Source organism: Penicillium coprophilum (genome assembly GCF_028826855.1).
Source record: "Penicillium coprophilum strain IBT 35676 chromosome Unknown utg000004l_segment0_segment0, whole genome shotgun sequence".
Classification (NCBI taxonomy): Eukaryota; Fungi; Ascomycota; class Eurotiomycetes; order Eurotiales; family Aspergillaceae; genus Penicillium; species Penicillium coprophilum.
The window spans coordinates 3,191,235-3,213,446 of NW_026622723.1; the positions used below are offsets into that span (position 1 = coordinate 3,191,235).

The window sequence follows — 22,212 nt, forward strand, 5'->3', positions numbered from 1 at the left end:
GATATACAGAGGTATCCCGTAGACTGATTGAGACATATGCATAACTGACAGATAAAGTATCATGCACGCTCAATCGTGAATTGTAAAGATACCTCCCATTTCTGACCTCCAGTGCCATAACCACCACCTAGTCTGTTGCGAATCAAGCTGGAAATCTTCTCTCGTAGCCGGGCAAGGTTATCCTCAGAACCAGTGACTCGGAGCTTGAGCTTTGCCATACATAACCCATAGTGGACCTGCCAGAATCGGGCGTCATCAATCCCGAACACAGCAGGATCAGCTTCAATATCTTTGATGACATCAGAAACTCCTGGGCCGGAGTAGGACATGAGAAGCATGGAACCTAAAGTCTTCACCAAGCGAGTTCCTAGGAAGCACATTGAGAAGGCAATGGTGCCAGACAGGAGCTTATCAAGCCAATCATAGATCCTGATTGAGACCAGAGGCAAAAGCAGCAGCAGAGCTGAACAAGAGAGAGTAAGGAAGTGAGACGGGTTGCTCAAGACCGACGGAAGAGATTGAATGTACCCAAAGCGCATAGCCTTCCCAATTCGAGCGTGGTTCTTGAGACCAATCGCCGACACAAGTGTCGACGAGATAGCTAGAACTGCAGTCACATCCACGCTACCCAGAGAGACCCGATCATGCTCGTGCGGGCGATGAGGCTCATGACCAGACTTCTCGAGGAAATGTTGCAAGTTATGAGAGATAAGATCCATCCCCATAAACAAAAGAAGCACAGCCATCGCAAATCCGGCTAGAACTTCTGCACGTTCAACGCCAAACGGGTGGCGGATAGTCGATCGCTTCCAAACTTCAAAATTGCCCAGCACATCAACCGCAACACACAAGAGGGCCCCAATTGAATCAAATAGAATCAGATGCGACAATGCTGTCATGGCAAGGGACCCATGTGCGGTCCAGAGTGTGTATGCCGCAATGAACATGTGACACAGGCTCCACCAGAAGCGAGTCTTTTGATCCTTCGACATACTAGATCGGCATTCCTTCAGTGTGGGAATGGGCAGAGAATTCGGAAGGGCCAGCGGTGCGCGAGGAGGAGGCTCGAGGAAGATCTGATGCGAGATGCTACTGTGCTTGTACTTGTGGCCACGACGTTGCCCCATGTTCTAAGATACGAGGAAATAAGTCAGCTCACCCCCTTCACAGGTCAACGGCACAATTCAGCCCACCGATTTGATTACTGGGCTCTTTGCCATAACAGTTGTACTGAAATTGAATGGCCCCGCAGGGGACGTGTCCCCACGGCCATTCTCGATCGGTGTTTCTGCATCTTCAGGCGAGGCTGCCAGATTGAAAGATGACTTCGTTGGGCTTAGAGTATCTCTACTTTCGGCATCCATGATACCCTTTGGAAAGGAAGCCTTAAGCGGCGATAAGGCATTGCGATCAATTGGGATCCCTGAATTGATCTGGGAGACATATTCATCATCCGCTGGAGGAGTGGGGGTACGCGGCGGGAGAGGAAGAGGAAGGTTCGAAGCCATCGCGCTGGCTTTGCGAACAGAATGCCTTTATGAATTAATGGTTGTTATGTAGACATGAATGGGTTGGAGCTGTGGGCTATCAACCCCCGGGCGAGCCCCGGTCTTTCTGCCGATCATCACGTGGGCGGCCTAAAGCTTTGGCCCCCTGAAACCTAAAAGCCTTAGCGCATTCCTGCCCGTATCTATCACTGCTGTACGGAGCAAGAGATATATACGTATGTATGATGCTAGCTTGGTGTGGATATTTTGGACAATTAGATGAGTAGTATTATTAGTTGACTCTAGGGTAGATCTGATTTGACACAAGTGCAGAACGTAATATTCCTCAGATCGTGAGAGGATTCTCTATACTACGTGATATCGCTCCATATGTCGATGAATGCCCAATGTCAATTTGCTTCGCAACGGCAATCACCAACAAATTACACTATTTCAATATATCGCTTGAATTCCCTATAGCAGAGTTAGCATTGCATCCATAGGCACAATATTTTCGACTAACCAATCAGTCACAGCTTCTCTCCACAGACCCAATTCATGCTGTCTTGTGGCCGTGAAGAAATCCACGAACTCCGAGCCCAGAATCTCTCTTGCAATGCTTCCTGGCGCTGAGAAACGATCCAGGGCCTTGTCCAAGGTATTGGGCAGAAGTTCTGGACGGTCCCCTGCCGTGCGTGCCGACATCGGTGGGACCTTGATTTCAAGCTTCTTCTGTACACCCCTCCAGCCCGCTGCAAGGATGACACTTAGCGCATAATGAGGATGTAAATCAGCTCCAGGGATGCGAATCTCCATTCGAGTGGCACCTGGCTTGCATACTGGTGGCGTAATCAGACGGATTGAGGCAATCCGGTCCTCAAGTCCCCAGCTAATGTGCACTGGCGCCCAGTAGTTCTCAATGAGGCGCTTGTATGAGTTCACAGTTGGCGCAAACAGTGGCATGATATCTGGCAGAGCTTCTAAAAGCCCAGCCAGGAAATGACGTCCTGTGTCGGAGAGATGTGCGATATCCGACCATTGAGGGTCTACCTCGGGCGTCTCTCTTGCAAACAGGTTTTTCCCATCCTTGTCAGCAAGTGAGATGTGAATGTGTCCAGAGCTGCCTGGCATCCCCTGCATAGGCTTAGCCATAAAGCATGGTGTAATACCGTGGTCAACCCCCAGGGATTTGGTTAAAAGTCTGTCAACTTGTTAGCTCTGGAAGTGGCAAAATATTTGCCGTACTTGCGGCACTCACTTGAATAATGCCACTTTGTCTGCCATTTCGCTAATTTCAGAAACCATCAAGGCCTGTACAAAATATTAGAGTAGTTCAAATGACCTGGATGGATGCCATACTGCTTCATACACACCAGGTCCGCCCTCAGTGTGCCATCCTTCAATGCCACAGTTTATTTGTGCGCTGGTATTGAATATATCGTAGAAGTACTTTTTGTTGGCAACCGGCCGCGTTGAGCTATAGCAAAACATGCCAGCGGTGATTGGTCGCAGGGCACTGGGGGCATTTTTCTCCAGGAAAGTAGCGAGGTTGGGATGGTGGGAGCCTGCACTGCCGTATCCGTCTTCGGAAGGAGTCTGGAAGTTCATGAATTCAAGCTCGACTATCTGCCATCAGTCTTTGGAATCCATTCGTCAGATCTCTTCCTAACTTACCCCCAGCCAAAGCACGAAGCCCCTCGCCCGCAAGCTTATCGCACAGACTTCTTAACATGCTCCTACCATCGGCCGAAACCGGGCGTGTATCGTCAAGAAAGCGTACTAGAAAGAAAGGAATGTTGTCTTCCCAAGGAAGACGGCGGAACGAATTCAAATCTGGAACAGCCAGGAAGTCTGCGTACCCTGATTCCGGGGGTGCGACACGTGCATCGGTTGTCCATAGCATATCGTGCATATCCCAACCGAACAGAGCTGAGCTGAAGCCAAATCCCTTTGCTGCAATTCCAAGGAACTTCTCCTTGGCCATAACCTTGCCACGAAGTACGCCATCGCTGTCGATACCGGCGACTTTGACCTTGATGTCATCGGCGAGGAGTTTAGGGAGTGATTCGACGGTGATCATGGTGGGCATAATCATTCTGGAAACAATACAACAATAGCAGCAGAACTGATTGCGTCCAACAGTGGGGGTTGGATTGGCAGAGACATTTTGCCGGCCCCTGTAGCTTTATACAATTGCGAAATGGGCTGTGAGGCTGTGGGTCCAAGATGTGGTCAACATTAATGCCGCGTCGCAGCTCAGGTCAAAAATAATCCCGCGCGGTTTAGACCATAACGCGCATTTTTTTCGATAGAAGCCAATGGATGTTACCGGTGAAGCTGTCGGATGCTCTCACGGAGATGCTCCGCGCTCCGCGCTGTGGGGTTCCTCCACAGTATAGACAGCGCGCTTATTCTTTGTGAAATGATACAAGTCGAGATCAAATATTAGCCTGATGGGTTGATTGTTTAGTGTGAATCTACAGCAGAAGTACACATCTCCAAAATGACACCTGTTCGCATTCATATCGCCATCCTCGTGTGTGACACGCCTATCCAGCCCATTGTCAGACAATATGGCGACTACTTCGCAATGTTTCAAACCCTTCTGGGGCAAGGCTTCAAAGACTTGGAGAGATCTGAGGAGTTAGAAGACGTTAAAGTGGAATTCAGTGAACATCAGATGGTGGGCAGTAGCCGGTTTCTTGATTTAGAGAACATCGATGCCATTCTTTTGACTGGAAGCAGTACGTTACCATCCATTTCATAATCTGAATTGGGAAACTGAAAGCATATGGTAGAACACGATGCCTGGGCCGATGATCAGTGGATTTGTGATCTCACAAGCAACATCCGTGAGACCGTTTTAACACACAAGAAGCCCGTGATTGGGATCTGCTTTGGACATCAAATTCTCGCCCGGGCACTGGGAGCCCAAGTTGGAAGAAACAAAGCTGGATGGGAGGTCTCTGTGGAGGAGATCGCACTTACTGAGGCTGGGAAGAAACTCTTTGGAAAGGATACACTGGCAAGTGAAGAAACACTCAAACAAGCCCAATCGAGGGAGGTTCTGATTGAATATAGAGTATGCAACAAATGCATCGGGATATTGTCTTTGAGGCTCCAGTCGGTTGCACAAATCTTGCTACAAGTCCAAAATGTGAAGTTCAGGGTCTCTACTTGCCCAAGCAGGTGCTGTCGGTACAAGGGCACCCGGAATATAACGAAGGTATCATGTCATGTCTGCTCGAAGCCAGGCACGACAATGGAATATTTGATGATGAATTGTACAAGAATGGGCTATCGCGCGTTGGTGATTGCCATGATGGGTGGTTGATAGCAAAGGTAATTGCAAGATTCATACTGGATGGAAAGAGCAAGTAGTTCAAGCAGATACGAAATCAATTGTTGTCATAAGACTGAGATAAGCAATCAGAATGGAATTTGGAGAAGCACGGGCTGTTAGATCTGCAACCGCGCCACAGACTCGCGCGCTATAAAGCCCACCTCTCCCACTTTCGGGCTTTCACTCTTTCTCCGAGATCGAATACACAACCTACGCTATGTCAAACCAAATTCGTACCATCTCTCCCTCGACGCACGAGGTCATTTTTGACCAGCCCGGTACTTCACTCAAGGAAGCAATCAAAGTTGCTGTTGCTTCAAAGCAAGCCTTTGAGTCCTACAGAACAAGCTCTCTGGAGAACCGAAAAAGCATCGTGAAACGAGCACTGGACATTATTGAGCAGCGCCGCGATGACCTGGCCAAAGAACTAACCGCACAGATGGGGCGACCCATCCGGTACTGTGCATCAGAGATCAACACTATGCGTCTGCGCGCTGAGTACTTGATGGATATTGCTGAAGAGAGCCTGTCTGACCTCCCTGGTCGGCCAGAAGCCGGCTTCCGGCGAACGGTCAAGCGTGTTCCCGTGGGACCGGTTCTTATCGCGGGTGCTTGGAATGTGAGTGAACACTGGGATTGAAGTATTCAGAGACATGCTCATCAATATGATAGTATCCCTACCTGACTACTGTCAATGCTCTGGTCCCGGCACTTCTTGCTGGTAACAGCGTTATCCTGCGTCCCTCGCCCCAGACCCCACTATTCGGCAATAGACTGCTCGAAGTCTTTACAGAGGCAGGGCTTCCACCTCAGGTCCTTCAGGTCGTTCATATTGGAAACCTGGATATTTTGGATCAGGTAGCACAGATTCCCGAGATCCAGTGTGTCTCATTTACCGGATCAACTGCAGGTGGGATTAGACTGAGGGAGGCAACCGCCCAACACATCAAGCCCGTCAACCTTGAGCTTGGTGGAAATGATCCCGCATATGTTCGGCCAGACGCCGACGTAAAGCATGTCGCAGAGCAACTCGTGGACGGAGCTGTTTTCAATTCCGGACAGAGTTGCTGTTCCATAGAGCGGGTATACGTACACGAGAAAATTTACGAGGAGTTTGTTTACGCTGTGCAGGAGGAGCTAAAATCGTAAGGCTGATTCTATTGAAAAGAGGATATCCCTAACTTTCAAATCAGGTACAAACTTGGTGATCCACAGGATCAGAGCACGACAACAGGGCCCGTCATCTCAACGCAGGCCGTCGAAAAGATCACCGCTCATATCAAGGATGCGATTGCTAAAGGAGCTGTTGACTCCACTCCTCGAAACCCAAGTTTTGAGGTGACAAGCAACCCTCAGATCGAAAAGGGGAACTTTGTCGCTCCGGTGGTTTTGACCAATGTTAACCACACCATGGCTACGATGAAGGAGGAGACTTTCGGTCCTGTGATGCCAATTATGAAGGTCTCCAGTGATGATGAAGCTGTGGCATTGATGAATGACAGTGACTATGGCCTGACGGCGAGCGTTTGGACAAAGGATATCACCCGCGGAGAGGAGTTGATCGATCGAATTGAGGCCGGTACAGTGTTCATTAATCGTTGTGACTATCCAAGCCCGGTAAGACACTCTGACAATTTCTAAACCGACATGCTATCGGTTCATTAATACTAATATTCGACATTAGGACCTTGCCTGGACAGGCTGGAAGACATCAGGTTTGGGATGCACTCTTGGCCCACGAGGATACGATGGGTTCGTGAAGCTGAAGAGCTACCACATCAAGCATGGCGGAGCATGAGGACATGAGTATATTTGAAAATGATTAACTAGTATGATAATCTAGAAGAATTCAAGAAATTTCAATATCGTTACTGTGATTCAATTACACCACTATCTTAGCATGCCTCCCACAATTTTCATCCTGAGCCATGACAAAAACTATAGCCAGCTCGTAGATGTTCATAACAGAAAGCATCACAGATGAACATGTGAGGATCTTTGCATTACTCTCCAATATATTGAAGCTCATCCCAAGAGCCCCACAGCGCGGTCCGGGACCGCGCTGCCTTAGCCCTGAGACCCCACCAAAGATACTCAATAGTCAACGATATCGGCAAATGCTTCATATGCCTGTATGGTTGAAGATCTACCTAACAGCTACCCCTCATCGCTCACGCGTTTAGTTTGTTTTTGCCTTGTGGTGGGGTAGTAGGAGCGCGATAGAGCTTTGCACTCAGATAGCTTTGTGGATCGAGATGATCTGAAAAAGGAAATGGAGGTACCGCGCTGGCTCATGTGGTCGGGTCTAATCTACCATGTGGGCTAGTCATCGGTGGGTGTTCCTATATGGAGATTTGTCCAACGTGGACTCTGGGGATTGGAAAATGGTATAAATTCAGGCCTCCACCAAGCGCTTACCAGCTACAGTCCTGTTTATTCACTATACTGCTCAACCTCGTTCAGTACATTGTCCCATTCTCCCTAGCTCCCTCCATCATATCACATCTACACAAAATCAAAATGGTTGGGCGCCTTGAAGGCAAGAATGCAATCGTCACCGGTGCAGCTGGGTATGTACCTCTATTCGCCTAGGATAAACCAAACAATAAAAGACACAACTAACAAAAAGCAGAGGTATCGGTCTGGAGACTACAATCCTCATGCTTCGCGAAGGCGCCTCAGTCCTAATGGCCGACATCAGCGACGCAGGTTTGAACAAAGCCCTGTCCACGGTAAACAGTGTCGTGCCCGCCTCAACCCGAGCCGGAAAGGTCGAAACCAAAGTTGTCGACGTGTCGAACGAGTCTCAAGTCGAAGCAGCAGTCGCTCATCTCGATGCCTGGGGTGGACTAGATATCATCTTCAACAATGCCGGAATCATGCATCCCAAGGACGGCGATTCGGAAGAGTGTCCCGAGGATATCTGGGATCGCACAATGAATATCAATGTGAAAGGCGTGTGGTACGGCTCAAAGCATGCTGTGCGCGCATTCCGGAGGCACGGAAAGAAGCGCGCTAGTGTGATCAACACTGCTAGTATGGTTGCGCTGGTTGGGGCTGCGACGCCCCAGTTGGCGTATACCGCTAGCAAGGGTGCTGTGTTGGCAATGACCCGGGAGCTGGGTATTGTTCACGCGCGTGAGGGGTTCCGATTCAACTCGCTCTGTCCTGCGCCTCTCAAGTATGTCAATATTGCCCTTTACTCTGTTGAAATTTCGATAGAACTGACATTCGGACAGCACGCCCCTGTTACAGGATTGGCTTGGTGATGATAAGGAAAAGCGCTTCCGTCGTGAGGTTCATTTCCCTACCGGTCGGTTTGGCGAGGCAATTGAACAGGCCCATGCCGTGATCTTCCTTGCCAGCGACGAGAGCAGTTTCGTGAATGCTACTGACTTCGTCGTCGATGGTGGCTTGACAAAAGCATATGTTACGCCTGAAGGTCCGGCGACGGAAGCACCGAAAAACTTGGCTGGTTAAATACATGACGAGTTTGCTAGTTTGTACATAATATGACTGAATGATGATCAACATTACGCAAATGAGATCCATATTTGATTTTTCTGCATTGCTCGACAGATATTCCATGGCCCAGCCTCAGACGCAGGTGATTGCCACATTGCTTCGAGGAGTAGAAGTGTTCGATGCATATTTCCAAGACCAAATGTTTCAGTCATGGCAGTCAAACGTCCTCGAAGGCAGTCTTGTTGGCCGGGGCTGAGAAGGCATGAGCCCACCACAGCAATCGGCCAACAGAGGCCGGAGTTGATGCGCGCACTGGGTGACAGCTCGTTCAGGTATGACATGGCTTTTGTCACTGCATTTTCCACCATAGCTTTATAAATTCCATCTCCGGTATATTGGAAGCCACCCAGGGAGGTGTATAGATAGATGAGGATAGATTCTTGAAAGATCTTCCCAGCCAGATGGACCTCCGTCCCGACATTGGGATAAGGCGACCAGCGCAAAATCTGGGCTTGGATGGATGCAAACATGGCAATATCATCAGCGGTTGGAATAACCACCTGGGTGTCATCCATGATCCACTGTCGGCCGAGATCGAAGATGCACGGAACCAACAGCAAGAGTTCTAGCCAGCAACCGCACAAGTTGCCCACGTACTGGGTTTGAAGTAATTCGCGTGACCGTTGTTCGAGATCCAAGTTTAAGAAAAGCTGCCCGCTAAAACGAGCATCGATTGAGATCATGCTAACGGTCGCAGTATAGGTGTAGTATTCAAGCACGAAATCTTTCAAGTCTCGTGGAACTGCCGAGTCGCTCTGGGCTAGCAATTTGACTAACAGTGAATTTGCCGCGGATAGATGATCGAATATTGTCCCGTTCATATCACCTTTTGCGGTCTAATCATGTTAGATCGTTGAACACATTATCTGTGAATCATGGTTTTCCTACCTCGGTGAAACACATCAGAAGTGCCCCCACTAGAAGCATGAGTGGATTCGATTCTTTCCCATCGATAAAGTCCGTTACTCCCCGGCGGAAATGCTGGAGGGCTTTTGTGTAGTGACTATGGGCAATTGTGTCTGATTCATCCCGTGATCGAAATGCGCGGTGAGCAGCGCTTTGAGTGATTACCAGCTGCAACAGCAAGTTACTAGAAAATGCCAGAGGTACAATCTGTACCAGGAACGGGTTAATAGGAGTGGAGCCATTTGCCATACAATCAGCTGTTGTGGCCAGGTAATGACTGAGAAGTTGATAAGATTCGGCATCGTAACCAGGCATCAGAGAGAGGCTGTGAGGCGGCACATTTCCTGTTGAGGCAGATGTGACGAGTGCCTCACTAGTAGTGGGAGACCTGATGGCTGTTGACAGTCGGCGTTGATTATGGGTCTCATCATGCAGTGTTGTGTCTTCAGACCGGTCTCCAATAGTCACAGAGTGACCTGCACTCGATGAAACAGATGGTGCTCGTTGCGACAAGGGGCTCCTAGGCATCGGCATCTCATCGAGCTGCTCGATGGCATCGAAAACATTTGGTCGGCGTTCTGCCGCAGATACTTGGGCTTCGTCGTGGCTGGAATCTCTCCTGCCAGGTACGATTTGGGGCCACTGGCAGCCCAGGTCATTGCGTTGACAGCCAGCACAGATTGGACGTGTCTCGTCACATTTCTTCTTACGACGCCTGCAGGTCAAACAACCAGTTCTTACTCGGACGATTCGCTGCACGCGTCGATCTGGCGGCATATTTGATAGGAGAAGAAGCCAGGGATCTCAGCGCCGATCGTATCTCTGGGCAACGCTGATAAGAAAGTGTGGGGTAATCTTGGCACTCCAGTCACCAGTCAATAGAGAATTCTATATAGAGGACGCCGTACGGAGGATAGGAAATTGGCTTGACGTTCTTTGGGTCTATCTCTTTGATATTCTACCAAACCTCATTGTATGTCTCACTGTCAGTTTAGCGGCGGCAACATTGTTGGGGTATTGCATTCATATAGAAAGTCCAGGACCTGACCTTCCGTATGCCACATATCGGTATAACTTGGATGCAGTAGATCACGGTTCTGTAATGACCTGGCGTCGCTAATTATCAACACTAAGCTTAAGCGGCCTTCTCTTGACTAGTGTATCACTAGCGCTATGGCACTAGTATTTCCTCCGCTTTGGTGATTTCTATAGTGCATAAGCTTCGACGATATACTCACCCTAGCAATAGGAAGAGATAGCCTCATATCAACACTGTGGGGGCTGGGAAGGAAACTGAATATCTCCAAAAAGGAAATCAATGCCAGAACAAGGAAGAATTGGGCATCGGCCAGGCACTATACACTATAAACCAGTGCTCTGGACTAATATGCAAACACTGCAACACAAATCGAACCACCGAAAGAGATCAGATATCCGGAGAAAAATCTTCGCTTTGTACTCCATACATATCAGCAATGTCGCCAACAAATCCCCGAGCAAATTCAGAGTGCATGTGCTCTGCTCACCGAGCCAATCGTCCAAGTCTCCACCCTATTCATAGCGTACATCTAATAATCAGTAACTTACATCGTCCTCTCAGCATACCCCACCCTCTAGACTAGCCCAAAGTAATATAATTAACCGGCGTCTGAGGCCTGGGCTAGGTATATACACATCACTCGGACTAGGCTTCTACCTCGGCTGGCAGATCTGCGCCCCACTCAACGGCGGCATATATTGCTATCTCAAGGCCTGCAACGGCGACTTCGGAAAACCGAAGTTCCGCACTCTTCCTCGGCGCCTTCTTTGTCCCCGCTGGCTTGTTCGTTTCCGGTTGGACGGCCGAATACCACCATTGGATCGCGCCGAGCATCGGCACTGTACTGTATGGTGCCGGTACTATTCTTGTCTTTCAGTGTATCAGCCTTATATGGTTGATGTCTATACGCGGTTTGCGGCTAGCGCGCCTACTGCTGGTGCAGTCCTTCACTTGATAGCTGGGTTCTGGTTTCCACTTTTTGCGCCGTATGAGTATGGTGAATTATGGGTGGGAGAATAGCGTTTTGACATTGCTGGTCATTGTCCTTGTCGGCGCCAGTACTTTTGTGGAAGCCTTGGGAGAAGTTTAAAAAGAGTTCATTTGTGGCTGGCTACCTCACCAATTACTCCAGGGCTGTATTGAAATGCTAAGGTATTATTCATTGTCTGGTTTATGAAACTAAGAAACTATGGCGAGCAGTTTCTTTTTTTGGCATGTGTCCATCGTCAGGATTACCTCGGCTTCCCCGATTCATCCTATGTTACGAGACTTCGTACGGAGTACGAAGTACAATTATCGACTTAACCCCTGAGTCAGACATGTGTTTTGGTTTATGAATTCTGACATGTCAATTATGCCGAAGTATTGTACGGAGTACGGAAGTACAACCATGCTTATTTTTCTTTGTCTCGTATCGATGATCTGCAGGGGCTTCCTAGGTTCCTCGTTAATCAGTTCAAACCTACACAAAGAGGTCCATCGTATGGTGTTCGGTGTACAATATACGGATTACAACATACACCGATTGTCTCTGGATCGGATGCATTTGTTAATTTGTCTGATTTTGCAGCGTACAGATGATATGATCTTGCCAAGCCTTGATTACTTCCATCCCCACTGAGAGAAGATACTGGATCGGAAGACTGCATAATCGAAGTAGCGGTCAGTGAAGATCATGCATTTAGGCCCATTACAAGGATGTGTCGAGAAGAAATTGTGATAGTAAAAAAAGTATGTATTTAGATCAAAGGAAATATAGAGAAATCAAAAGAGATCGCAAAGCAGACTATCTACATACTAGTCTGCCCGCTTTCCCGTAAAACCAGGGGGGTATAGGGAATCTATGGTCACATGATAATGAGATCCGAGACAAAATTAATCCGATTCGCATCGCGCATGTCATTCAGTCGACATCAAGGGCAACCGAGGGAGCATTTACTCGTGCTTGGCCTCGTCGTGCTTGGTCTCGCTACTGCTGCTCATGGCAGTCTCAGCCTTCTCGGCTTCGGTGTTGATACGTAGGTCGGAGGTATCGAGACCCAGCTCGGCCTGCATCTGGGTGATTTGGGCAATGGTGAGCTTGGGCATCTCCTGTGCGACCCTGTACGGCCACTTGCCCTCCACGTGGGCCTTGGCGAAGATGATGTCAACCTCCTCGAGATCACGACCGGCGGTCTCACAGTAGAAGAACCAGGCGAAGGGAATGGCGATGAAGTTGACCAGGGCGAAGAAGAGGTAGATACCCCAGTCAGACTGGTTGGAGAACACAGGAGTGAACATGACGACGGCGAAGTTGGTGATCCAGTTCATGCAGGTGGAAGCGGAAGCGGCCTTGGTACGGGTGCGGAGGGGGTTGATCTCGGGAGGGTAGATCCAGGGCAGAGGCAGCGTAGTAAAGGCGAAGAAGCAGATGAACAAGAAGATACCGACGATGGCACCCTTGGCGTTTTGCGTATTCGAGTCGATGAGGCATCCCATGGTAATAATGAAACTGAGACCCTGACCGAGGAAACCAATCAAGAACAGGTTACGGCGACCGACCTTCTCGATCATGAAGAAGGATGGGATGGTAGCGAGAGCGTAAACGGTAGCGAAAACACCTCCGAGAACCAGGGGGAGCTTGCCATCCATGTGCAAGTTCTGTTGGAACAGGAGGGTCGAGTAGTAGATAGCGGCGTTGCAACCAGTGAATTGCTGGAAGAACTGTCCCGAGCAACCGATCATCATACGCTGGAAGTGCTGAGTCTTGCCTCCAGTGAACAGGATACCCCAGCTGCTGGACTCTACATTCTGCATGGCGGCGAGATCGGCCTTCATGAGATTGAAATCGGCAAGCACATCCTCCGCATCGGGGGCACTATCGTTGAGCCGGGCGAGAACCTCAATGGCCTCTTGGTCATGACCCTGCATGACGAACCAACGAGGCGACTCGGGGAGCATGAGAGCACCTCCAGTGACGAGAATGGCGAACAGAATCTGGAAGGCGACAGGGAACCGCCATTGGACGGAGCTGTTGACATAAGAGAGACCGAAGTCGAGCCAGTAGGCGATGAAGGTACCGACGGCGATGATAGCACCCTCGAAGCAGACGAGGAAACCACGGTTGTGAGCGCGCGAACACTCCGACTGCCAGACGGGGATAGTAGCGGTGTCCATGCCGTTTCCAAGACCGGAAATGACACGTCCGATAACGAACTGGCCCAGTCCCCAATGGGGGCCGAAGGCAGCCGTAGAGATAACAGTACCAAGGATCATGAGAAGACCACCGGCAACCAAGAGAGGAGTACGACCAATACGTTGACCGTAGGCCATAGTGAAGATAGCACCGAAGAAACAGCCTAGTTCGTAACAGGCAGTGACCGCACCCCGAAGGACGGCGACATGCTCCGATTCACCATAGAGGGCGGGGAACTCCCGAGTGAATTCGGTACCAGAAATGATACCGGACATCAAACCCTGATCATAACCAAACAGTGAGAATCCAACGACGGATGTAAATGTGATGGCAAGATGGAGCTTCTTGCCCCGCAAGCCGGAGGTGGTGGTCCACATGATGAACGGCCTCTCTTTGGATATAAGATCAATGGAGAAAGAAAAAGCTCAGACAAGGGGATCCTTAGTCTTATATGCATTCAGTCCCCATGCCAAGAAAAGAGAAAAAGTGTGTGGGTGACATCGGCGGCGCTACCACATTGGATAGGCAGGTCTTGCGACCCGCCGTGGGGGCCAAGTGAAGCCAAGTAGAGACAAGTAGGGGCCAAGGGCCATTAGTGGGGGTTGCGGGGATACAATAACTTTGGATCGTTTACTCCGTCCAGACGAAGTCCATCAGTCTGTTGCTATTGAGAGATCCTGCGTGAGAATCGCACAGTTGTGTAGCCTAGTCTACGTAGGTGTTGCTTCTCATCTTTGTGGGGGATATCATTCCTGGGGCGTCTGGGGGTGAGTTTTGCGGGTGAACAAGACCGCAAAAGGCATCTTATCCGACCCGGCAACCCACGGGGAAGAGAAATTGAGGTGGGTCAGGGGTCAAGGATTTCGAATGCTACTGTGGTCACTTGCTTTTTCTGATTTTTTTTTCTGATTTTTTTCTTTTTTTTTCGTCTCTCGTGCCGTGGAATATTACGTATTCAAAAAGATCTCGTTTCAGTTGCCTTTTTCCTTCCGAATCTCGCCATGCCCGTCCCGGTTACGGTGGTATATATCTGGGGAGTACATTTGGATTTCCCCGGGGTACTATGTGGCTATCTTGAGCAATGATCATCGGGCTCACACATTGGGTGCGAGACAACTTGGATACTCGATCTCTTCCAGCAAGTTGGATAGTATCGGATTTGATCTTTCTGCCCGAAGCTTCGGGAAGAATATCGGGAACAACTCCCCGGGAATTATTCGGAAGACTCTCAGAGAGTGTTTTTGGTTTTTGAGTCGAAAAACTTCGGGAAGTATAGGTGGGTCCTGCGCAAATTCCGCATTAGGAAATGATGGGTCTCTCAGCGTTCGATTTCAAAGATTTTCAGTCCTCTTCCAAGTTATGTACTTGCTTACCATGACTTGGCTCACACCAAGCATTCCAAGGTTCCAATTTTTTCTGTCAATCAAGACGATTCCAAGAAAGTTTATGGAGACGAAGCATTTGACATATCTTGGCCATCTGTAAGTATAAACTGGGGAAAATAAAAGGGAAAAAAAAAATTCAACACGGGCCCACACGAGATCCTAGGACTCAAAAAAAGCCATTTGGAGAGCAGGCGTTGTCGGACAATTCACCTCCGGTTGAATGAAATTTCTGCTTTCGGAAATGAAAAGGGAAAATAAATTAGACGTACTCCGTATATACATCTTTGTACAGATTAGTCGTAATAGACCAATAATATAATTCTCCGGCGGTATGAGCATCGCAATCCTCGGTACCTTCCCGAATAAGGACATGCGCGCTGTCCGCGATGATGCCATATCCGATATCAGTACATGTCGCTTATGCGGTAGCTGAGGCCCTAGATTGGGCAGTCGATACTTTACGGAACATGGCGTGCAGATCACGGCAAGGCCGTTCAGAGTCAAAGCGAGCCTTTCACGTCATGAGAAAGCCTCAAACCGCGTGGCGCTTCCATGGTCTTGGCGTCCCTATCCCCTCGAGTTCTTTGATCACCTTAAAAAGCCCCGAAGCAAGATTCCATGCAAGGCTGAACTCTCCGCAAGGCTTCCTTATGATCTAGGATGATCATTTGAAATTGAGTCCCATTACCGCTGATTTGCTGGTAGAATATCGATCTCCGCTCAGCTCTAGCGGATGTGAACTTAGACCGGTCAATCAGAGTATGCTGTAGCTCGGGGTATAGCAGCAATATTTGTAACTATGGGTTGTAGGGAAAGTGCTGAAATCAATCTTGGATAATAGGGAAGTATTTTAACGTGCCAATTCTTGGATCGGTAACACCTAGAGAAGGAACCGTTTTGGCATCTAAACAAAACGTCCCGCCCTCTCTATGTGTGTCTCAGTCTGCATATTATCTTAACGCTAAAGACAATAAAAAAGCGAGACCATTTCATAGCGTAAAATGTTCTGTTTCATGTCGGCTGCGCTGGACCTGCATACCCCAGCCCCAAACAGAAAGATATCGGAGAGGCAAAAGGAAAAATCAGAGCTCATAAAGCAGCTAAATTACTTCTACGCGAAACGAACGCACTAACTTCATTGACGATTCACAAGACGAGACGGCTGTTTATACAGGCTGATGATTCCTTTCTTACAGGGCTCTGAAGTGGTTTTATCAGCAGTCTTCTCAACCGGCTTCTCATTTTATTTTAGATATCTTCAAGATCACTGCGGTAGGCGACAGGAAAAGGCGAGAAAAGCATACTTTGTGCACGAGACTATTGTATGTATAAATTCTGATTCATCGGCACATTCCATCTTGCGAAAAATCTGTGCAGCGTCGGTGGAGCAATATGTAGTTTGATTGTGGAGATATATATGTTTCGCGGGGTAGCAGAAAACTGGGGATACTCATCACCATATGCAGTCTGTGTGGATCAAGTCTGGATCATCCGGCGCATCCGCAATGGTTTGCAGCAAAATCAGAAAACTCTGGCAACGTCGTAGAACACAGCATTCAATCAAGTTTTTGCAGACAAGGACAAATATGTACGTTCACATCTGACAAGGCAATTGCAGTGCACCACATATATACAGCATTGGTCTACCCAGTAATTCCTGACTCCTCCTTACCATGCTTCTATGAATGATTAGCATTAGATCACCACAGGAGAGAAGAGCAATGAGTTCATACCAGAGTACGGTGATACTTGATGCCGACGTTATTCCCACTGGCCGCGTCATACGGCACAGGGCTGTTATAGTCGTAGGTAGGGTGAAGACCGTGATAGGTCTTCTTCACCACCGCAGCAATACCATGGCCAGCAGAGCACTTGCCCTTAGTGGCAGGAACAGGCCACTGAGAGAAAAAGTTCTCGACAGCCAGAGGACCAGGGTAGGTCTGATTAATATAGGCATTGCTGGTGTCAACTTCCCAATTGACATAGCCAGTCTTCTCAGCGACCAACTTCAGCAAGTTGGCACCACAATCCCAGCGGCCAAGCGATGGTAGACCCCAGTTAGCAGACAGGGAGGCAATAATTGAATAATGCGTGTAGAAAGTGTCGTCGGTGGTGCCCTTCAGGTGCTTCGGGATAGCACCACCAACCAGGAAGCTGAAGACTCGGTTTGGGTAGGAGTAGTTGCCCGCCTCGTCAAAGGTGAGCAGCACCAGGCTGTCCTTGGTAAAGTGCTCGTTCTTCAGCAGGGGAGGCAGGAAACGAGCGACCCAGTCGCCAGCCACAGTGATATTGGTATCGTGGGCGTCGTTGGTCATGTTCGGCGTGATGAACATGTGTTGGGGAAGGCTGTGGTGTGCCAGGTCCTCGTAAAAAGTGGTAAAATTCTTGATTTGACGCGGGCGCACGGCGTCGTTGGTAACCGAGTCATACAAAACCAGCGGGTTGTGCTTACGCACGTACTGGTTCGGACCGCTGAGGGGATACCGCATACCCTGGTAGCCGGCATAGGGCATATCCTCTTGGTACTCACCCCAAGCGATGTGCTTGGTGTCAAACAAATCAGCAATAGTGGAGACATTTGCTGGGATCCGTATGAAGTCATCATTGTCCATACCGAAGGTGTCACCCCCGGCAGAAGCGCAGTAGTTGGGTTCCGAGGGGTGAGTGACTGCAAAATAGTTGGTGAGGAGTATACCTTCCTTAGCCAGCTTGGCCATATTCTTGTCTGAAGCAGTGGTATCGAAGTCCTGCCAAGGGTGAGCATGCGGTTATCTTTCTTTCTCCAATGGTAAAACCCACTGTGTTCTCGAACCAGATGTTCACGAAGCGATCAAAAGCCAACCCTTTTACATTTGATACAGGAGAGTAAGGCAATACTGTAGCACGTGCTGCATCGATCTCAGCCTGAGTTGGGTTCTTTTCAGTGGTAGTCTTGGCCGCAGCCAGGGCCAGGGCCCCGACAAAGGCAAGCAGAGTTTGTGCGAACATGTCTGGGATCACAGTAGGTAGCGATAAGAAAAGCAGAGAAGATCGGCCGGAAGACAGGCGATCTTAATACTCCGAGCCTTGGAGGCATGACATTCCCCTCATCGGCTGGAAGGATCCCATGTTACGCGGCATTAGTCGATACCACGTTGTGATCGATGCAGGGCTAACTGACTGGCTGCATTTCCAAGCTTGTCCTAAAGGGTCAAGGCTTGGAATGAGCCTTGAATTAGAGTAGAAATACAGGCGGCTTCATTGGATGTTGGATAGTGGACCGGGTGTACCTGTTATTGTCCGTGCCCCGAGTCACTGGACCAAGCAGCTGACCCCATACACTTCCATTGTTTTTACCCACATCCACCATATGTTATCTCATATCTCATAAAAGCTTTTGGTAGCTTATGCTTACCTTTTCTTGGCTCATTTTGAGAAGCCTCATATCTCCGGTTATATGACATATTACATTTAATCGTTTTGCTTTGTTTGCAACTCCCAAGATGGGCTTGGACTGTTTGGGGTTGCTTTATAATTCCTCCAGGGATAATCCCCCCACTTCTTCTTTCTTCTCCCCTTTCGTAATCCGAGTTGGCCTCCAGGGCTCTTTATTCAAAACCCCTGTGTTCTTATCTAGAAGAACCAAGCCCATAGTAATCTAGTAAAATGGCTACACATATATGTACGTTCATACACTAGCTAAGACAACACCAGTTCTTTAGAAACAGCTCTTCCTATTTTCTCCCTTGTGAAGGGTTTCCATCGTTATATTGGAGGAAACAAAGCGAAGCAACCCAATCAAGGGCTGTCCCGTCTGAAAAGATACGTACGGCAGGAGGTTTGAATGCAAAAAGTACTTTTCTTTGGGACACACATACAAAAGGTACTTCGAAAGATATATACACTTCGCGCCCACATCGTTATTTTTTTGTCGAATAGACATAGAATACAAATAACAAAGCCTAGTTGTTGTAGTATTATAGAAATTAAATGAAAATAAAATTGTGGTTTCGAATAGCCTCTAGAACTATATATCACACTTCCGATAGCGGTTCTTCATTTTTCTACTTTTATATAACAACAAAGGTATCCAGAGATCAATTCTATATTTTTGAACTTAAGTAAGTAAGTAGGTTCTTAATATCAAATTATCTTTCCTATAATTAAACAAAATGATCGAGATATATACAAATATTTTAAAGTACATTTTGTATGCGTATCGCGTAGAAAAGGTACATTTACATTGCACTATGTTGTAGTTTTTGCGTTCAACCCGTGCAGCCGACTCCGGAGCTGGGCCCACAGTCCACCGTTGATTGGGCTTTGGGCCCAGGATCCCGGCCTATTTGTAGGCTTTGCAGAGGTTTGGTCTGTTGTAGCGGTCACCTGGGTTGTGTCTGGTTTGTCAGGCTGCAAGGCCTCACATAGTCAACTAACCAAGTAGTCAACTAGCTAGCTAGTTAGTCAACCTTATTAGTGAGGAATCTTCCAGTCCTTCTCCTCTCTCATAGCTCTATTAGGTTAGATATTCCGGCGAACCTTTAATTCTGAATAAAGTATTCCTTACGGAGTAGAAACTGCCTCACATGGAGCTGATATTCTTCACCATAGAAAAGTCGCTTGCACAAGGAATGCTTTTTCCGCCTTTTTCCGAAGTCTACCTCTAAGAATGGAAAGGCGACCTTAGAAGATATCTAAAATTCCTGCTGAAAAGACCTCTGGAAAAACCTGTAAGACATCATATGGCCGTATAAGCAGCCGCCTACTCTTGTTATTGTATGAGTTCACGCACCGACCCCAGTAATCATGCAGCCGCTCTCTCAACATGCCACATACATTACCCCTCTTTCGCATCTGCTATTGTAGCACTTCCATTTCACAAGGGTTGAAGTAGCCCCAAATTCATACCCAGATACTTGATACTCTATGCCTTCCACGAAAGTGATATATCACATTGGGTAAGGATCTGCATACTCACTACCTATGTAGGGCTGTGGGTGCCTAAGCTCCAGCCCCAGTTCAGCTCGAAAGTGATCAGTCAGTCAACAACTTGGAGCTCTCGTGTGCTCAACGCAAAATTCTCCTACGAGCCAATACACCCCTATTCATTTGACAATATGATCTCACTTCTAGATCTACCTGTCGAGATTGTGCTGCTGATAATCGACTGCCTCTTCTCCCAAGTCACCAGAACGGAGCCCGAGAACACTGACGCTTCCATTGCAACACAAAAAGATTTGAATGCGCTTTCACAGACGAACAAATGGTTCTATGACAAGTTTGAAACACGGCTGTACAAGTTCAATGCACAACATTGCGGCCAAACATCATTGGCGTTCGGCGCCTTCCACGGCTATGATACTGTGGTTCACAAGTCTCTGGCAGTAGACTCGTCGAAGATAACGAATGATTTGAGGTTTCCAACACACAACTGTCAAGTCTTTCATTCTCCACTTTGCTGGGCAGTTCAGGGGGGCCACGTCTCTATGACCAACACACTTCTTCAATATGGCGCTGATCTCCATCGGGGCTGTATCCACGATTGCTGTAATGTGCACCTTCTCGGCCAGGCCGCAACGAATGGCCATTTGGATATGATGAAAGACCTTGTAGGAAGAGGTCTCCGTCCACAAATCTTGTGGGAAACCAATTTCGCAAACATGCTGAATGACGGCGAACCAGGGCGCAAAGCCACTCTCCGGCTGGCTGCCGAGGGTGGTCATATACCGTGTGTTGATTACACTCTTGCTATGGAGGAGTATGATAACCTCACTTGCAAACAATACATACACAGAGTAGCGCTGATTGTGCCTGCGACAGTGGCAAATGGTCATATAGAATGTGCCCTGTTTTTGCTCAGCCGCAGTGGTATCGTTGAGAGAACTGGTTTCTGTAACTGTGGAGTCAAGCCCGCTAGGTCTCTAGTCTCCGATATTCCTAAGCTGACTATGACACTGCAAGATCCAAAGACCATGAAGAAGTACGGTCCTATGCTTCTTTACCTAGGGACTGCTACAGGTTGTTTACCCTTATTTGAAGAGATGGTTCGACTGGGTGTCCATATTGACACAAGATTTCACGGGGGCAACACGCCGCTCTGTCTTGCCGTAATAGAAGCACGAGCACCCGAGGAAATAAAAAGGTTGTTAGAGCTAGGCGCTGACATCAATGTGGAGAACTCGCAGAATCAGACGCCGCTTTATATTGCAAGTCTACTTCGGCTCAAGGGAATTATGAAGGTGCTCCTGGAAGAAGGTGCCGATACTGAAGCACGTGGGACTCGATCCAGAGTTATCCAAACACCGCTATGTCTCGCTGTCACCGGATTTGGGATTCCCGTGTCAAATGCAAGCTATTCAAGACGGGCCACGCCGTCTCCTAGTAACGAGATTGTGTCATTATTGCTGAAGAATGGTGCCAATCCCAATTACGTCGATCCGGAGTTTGGGATAACTCCTCTCTGGCTTGCTGTTCGGCTACGGAGTACGCCATTTAGTAGGCATGATGTTGTGCGGTTGCTTCTTGAGAACGGGGCAAATCCGAAACTAGCATCGCGAAACCAGTCAATCTTGTTCTGGGCTATATCACACTGCCAATACGATACGATAAAAATGCTTCTTGACTGCGGTGCCAATCCTAACGACTATGGGCGCAATTTTGACGGCTCGAAAACCCACCGCTCGAGGAAACCGCTATCGCCTCTGGCGAAGGCCATGAGGCTCAAGAATTATCGGGTGGCTGAGCTTTTGCTTGACCATGGTGCAGATCCTCTTGTGTCATATTGGAGGAAGGAGACTTCACTGGTCCATGCAACAAGATCTATGAATTGTTCGTTCATTGGGAAGATGATTGCCACGGGCCTAGATGTGAATGAGTCTGTGATGGGGGAGACGCCTCTTCACCTGGCTGTCTGGCAAAGTAACATGGATGTGGCAGAGTTACTGCTTCGTCGTGGAGCAAACCCGAATATCAAGATTGGGGGGACTTCACGCTATTCATCGAATTCGATGTTGTGGTGGGCTTCTTGGTGTCCTTCTCCAAGTCGTGCAGCTATGGTTGAGTTGCTATGTGCGTATGGTGCCAGGGAATTATATGACACGGATGTTTACACCGATGGACGCACGCCGAAGATTGTTCCTCCGGTTTCGGGATATTTGTAACATGAAGAGGATAGATTGTTCAAACAGTTTGCTTTTGCGGAATCGACTAGTAATCCAAAGGGATCACCTGGGCATTTAAAGACATGTACAATATTTAGTTCTGGCAGTATAAAGACAAAATTCACATAAAACAATACCATTTGTTTGCTCGTTATTCTTGACTCAATGACTATTACATTGCTATCTTGACAGGTAAAAGGAACAAGAGAAGAG

General features: G+C 48.3%; 9 protein-coding genes across 9 annotated transcripts; 3 read left to right on the forward strand and 6 right to left on the reverse strand.

The window, feature by feature from the left end:
- Positions 1 to 59: 59 nt before the first annotated feature.
- On the reverse strand, positions 60 to 1,508 carry N7500_005644 (cation efflux family protein family; the record flags this gene model as incomplete). The annotated part of the gene is made up of 2 exons (XM_056676788.1): positions 60 to 1,130; positions 1,194 to 1,508. The coding sequence occupies 2 exons, from the start codon at positions 1,506 to 1,508 to the stop codon at positions 60 to 62; spliced, it is 1,386 nt and encodes a 461-aa protein (XP_056531788.1).
- Positions 1,509 to 1,930: 422 nt separating this feature from the next.
- Positions 1,931 to 3,582, reverse strand: N7500_005645 (glutamine synthetase family protein; the record flags this gene model as incomplete). The annotated part of the gene is made up of 5 exons (XM_056676789.1): positions 1,931 to 1,961; positions 2,011 to 2,688; positions 2,746 to 2,798; positions 2,847 to 3,109; positions 3,162 to 3,582. The coding sequence occupies 5 exons, from the start codon at positions 3,580 to 3,582 to the stop codon at positions 1,931 to 1,933; spliced, it is 1,446 nt and encodes a 481-aa protein (XP_056531789.1).
- Positions 3,583 to 3,990: 408 nt separating this feature from the next.
- On the forward strand, positions 3,991 to 6,628 carry N7500_005646 (Aldehyde/histidinol dehydrogenase; the record flags this gene model as incomplete). Its single annotated transcript, XM_056676790.1, has 6 exons — positions 3,991 to 4,231; positions 4,286 to 4,569; positions 5,027 to 5,449; positions 5,503 to 5,975; positions 6,024 to 6,447; positions 6,515 to 6,628. The coding sequence occupies 6 exons, from the start codon at positions 3,991 to 3,993 to the stop codon at positions 6,626 to 6,628; spliced, it is 1,959 nt and encodes a 652-aa protein (XP_056531790.1).
- Positions 6,629 to 7,350: 722 nt separating this feature from the next.
- N7500_005647 (oxidoreductase, short-chain dehydrogenase/reductase family) lies at positions 7,351 to 8,310 on the forward strand (the record flags this gene model as incomplete). Its single annotated transcript, XM_056676791.1, has 3 exons — positions 7,351 to 7,400; positions 7,463 to 8,011; positions 8,070 to 8,310. The coding sequence occupies 3 exons, from the start codon at positions 7,351 to 7,353 to the stop codon at positions 8,308 to 8,310; spliced, it is 840 nt and encodes a 279-aa protein (XP_056531791.1).
- Positions 8,311 to 8,363: 53 nt separating this feature from the next.
- On the reverse strand, positions 8,364 to 10,038 carry N7500_005648 (Zn(II)2Cys6 transcription factor; the record flags this gene model as incomplete). Its single annotated transcript, XM_056676792.1, has 2 exons — positions 8,364 to 9,191; positions 9,244 to 10,038. 2 exons carry the CDS (start codon positions 10,036 to 10,038, stop codon positions 8,364 to 8,366), a joined length of 1,623 nt encoding a protein of 540 aa, XP_056531792.1.
- Positions 10,039 to 10,945: 907 nt separating this feature from the next.
- On the reverse strand, positions 10,946 to 11,134 carry N7500_005649 (uncharacterized protein; the record flags this gene model as incomplete). Its single annotated transcript, XM_056676793.1, has 1 exon — positions 10,946 to 11,134. The coding sequence occupies one exon, from the start codon at positions 11,132 to 11,134 to the stop codon at positions 10,946 to 10,948; it is 189 nt and encodes a 62-aa protein (XP_056531793.1).
- Positions 11,135 to 12,235: 1,101 nt separating this feature from the next.
- Positions 12,236 to 13,852, reverse strand: N7500_005650 (Major facilitator superfamily domain general substrate transporter; the record flags this gene model as incomplete). Its single annotated transcript, XM_056676794.1, has 1 exon — positions 12,236 to 13,852. The coding sequence occupies one exon, from the start codon at positions 13,850 to 13,852 to the stop codon at positions 12,236 to 12,238; it is 1,617 nt and encodes a 538-aa protein (XP_056531794.1).
- A 2,651-nt stretch (positions 13,853 to 16,503) lies between these two features.
- On the reverse strand, positions 16,504 to 17,848 carry N7500_005651 (putative acid phosphatase; the record flags this gene model as incomplete). Its single annotated transcript, XM_056676795.1, has 3 exons — positions 16,504 to 16,539; positions 16,594 to 17,607; positions 17,660 to 17,848. 3 exons carry the CDS (start codon positions 17,846 to 17,848, stop codon positions 16,504 to 16,506), a joined length of 1,239 nt encoding a protein of 412 aa, XP_056531795.1.
- A 2,108-nt stretch (positions 17,849 to 19,956) lies between these two features.
- Positions 19,957 to 21,999, forward strand: N7500_005652 (ankyrin repeat domain-containing protein; the record flags this gene model as incomplete). Its single annotated transcript, XM_056676796.1, has 1 exon — positions 19,957 to 21,999. One exon carries the CDS (start codon positions 19,957 to 19,959, stop codon positions 21,997 to 21,999), a length of 2,043 nt encoding a protein of 680 aa, XP_056531796.1.
- Positions 22,000 to 22,212: the final 213 nt, after the last annotated feature.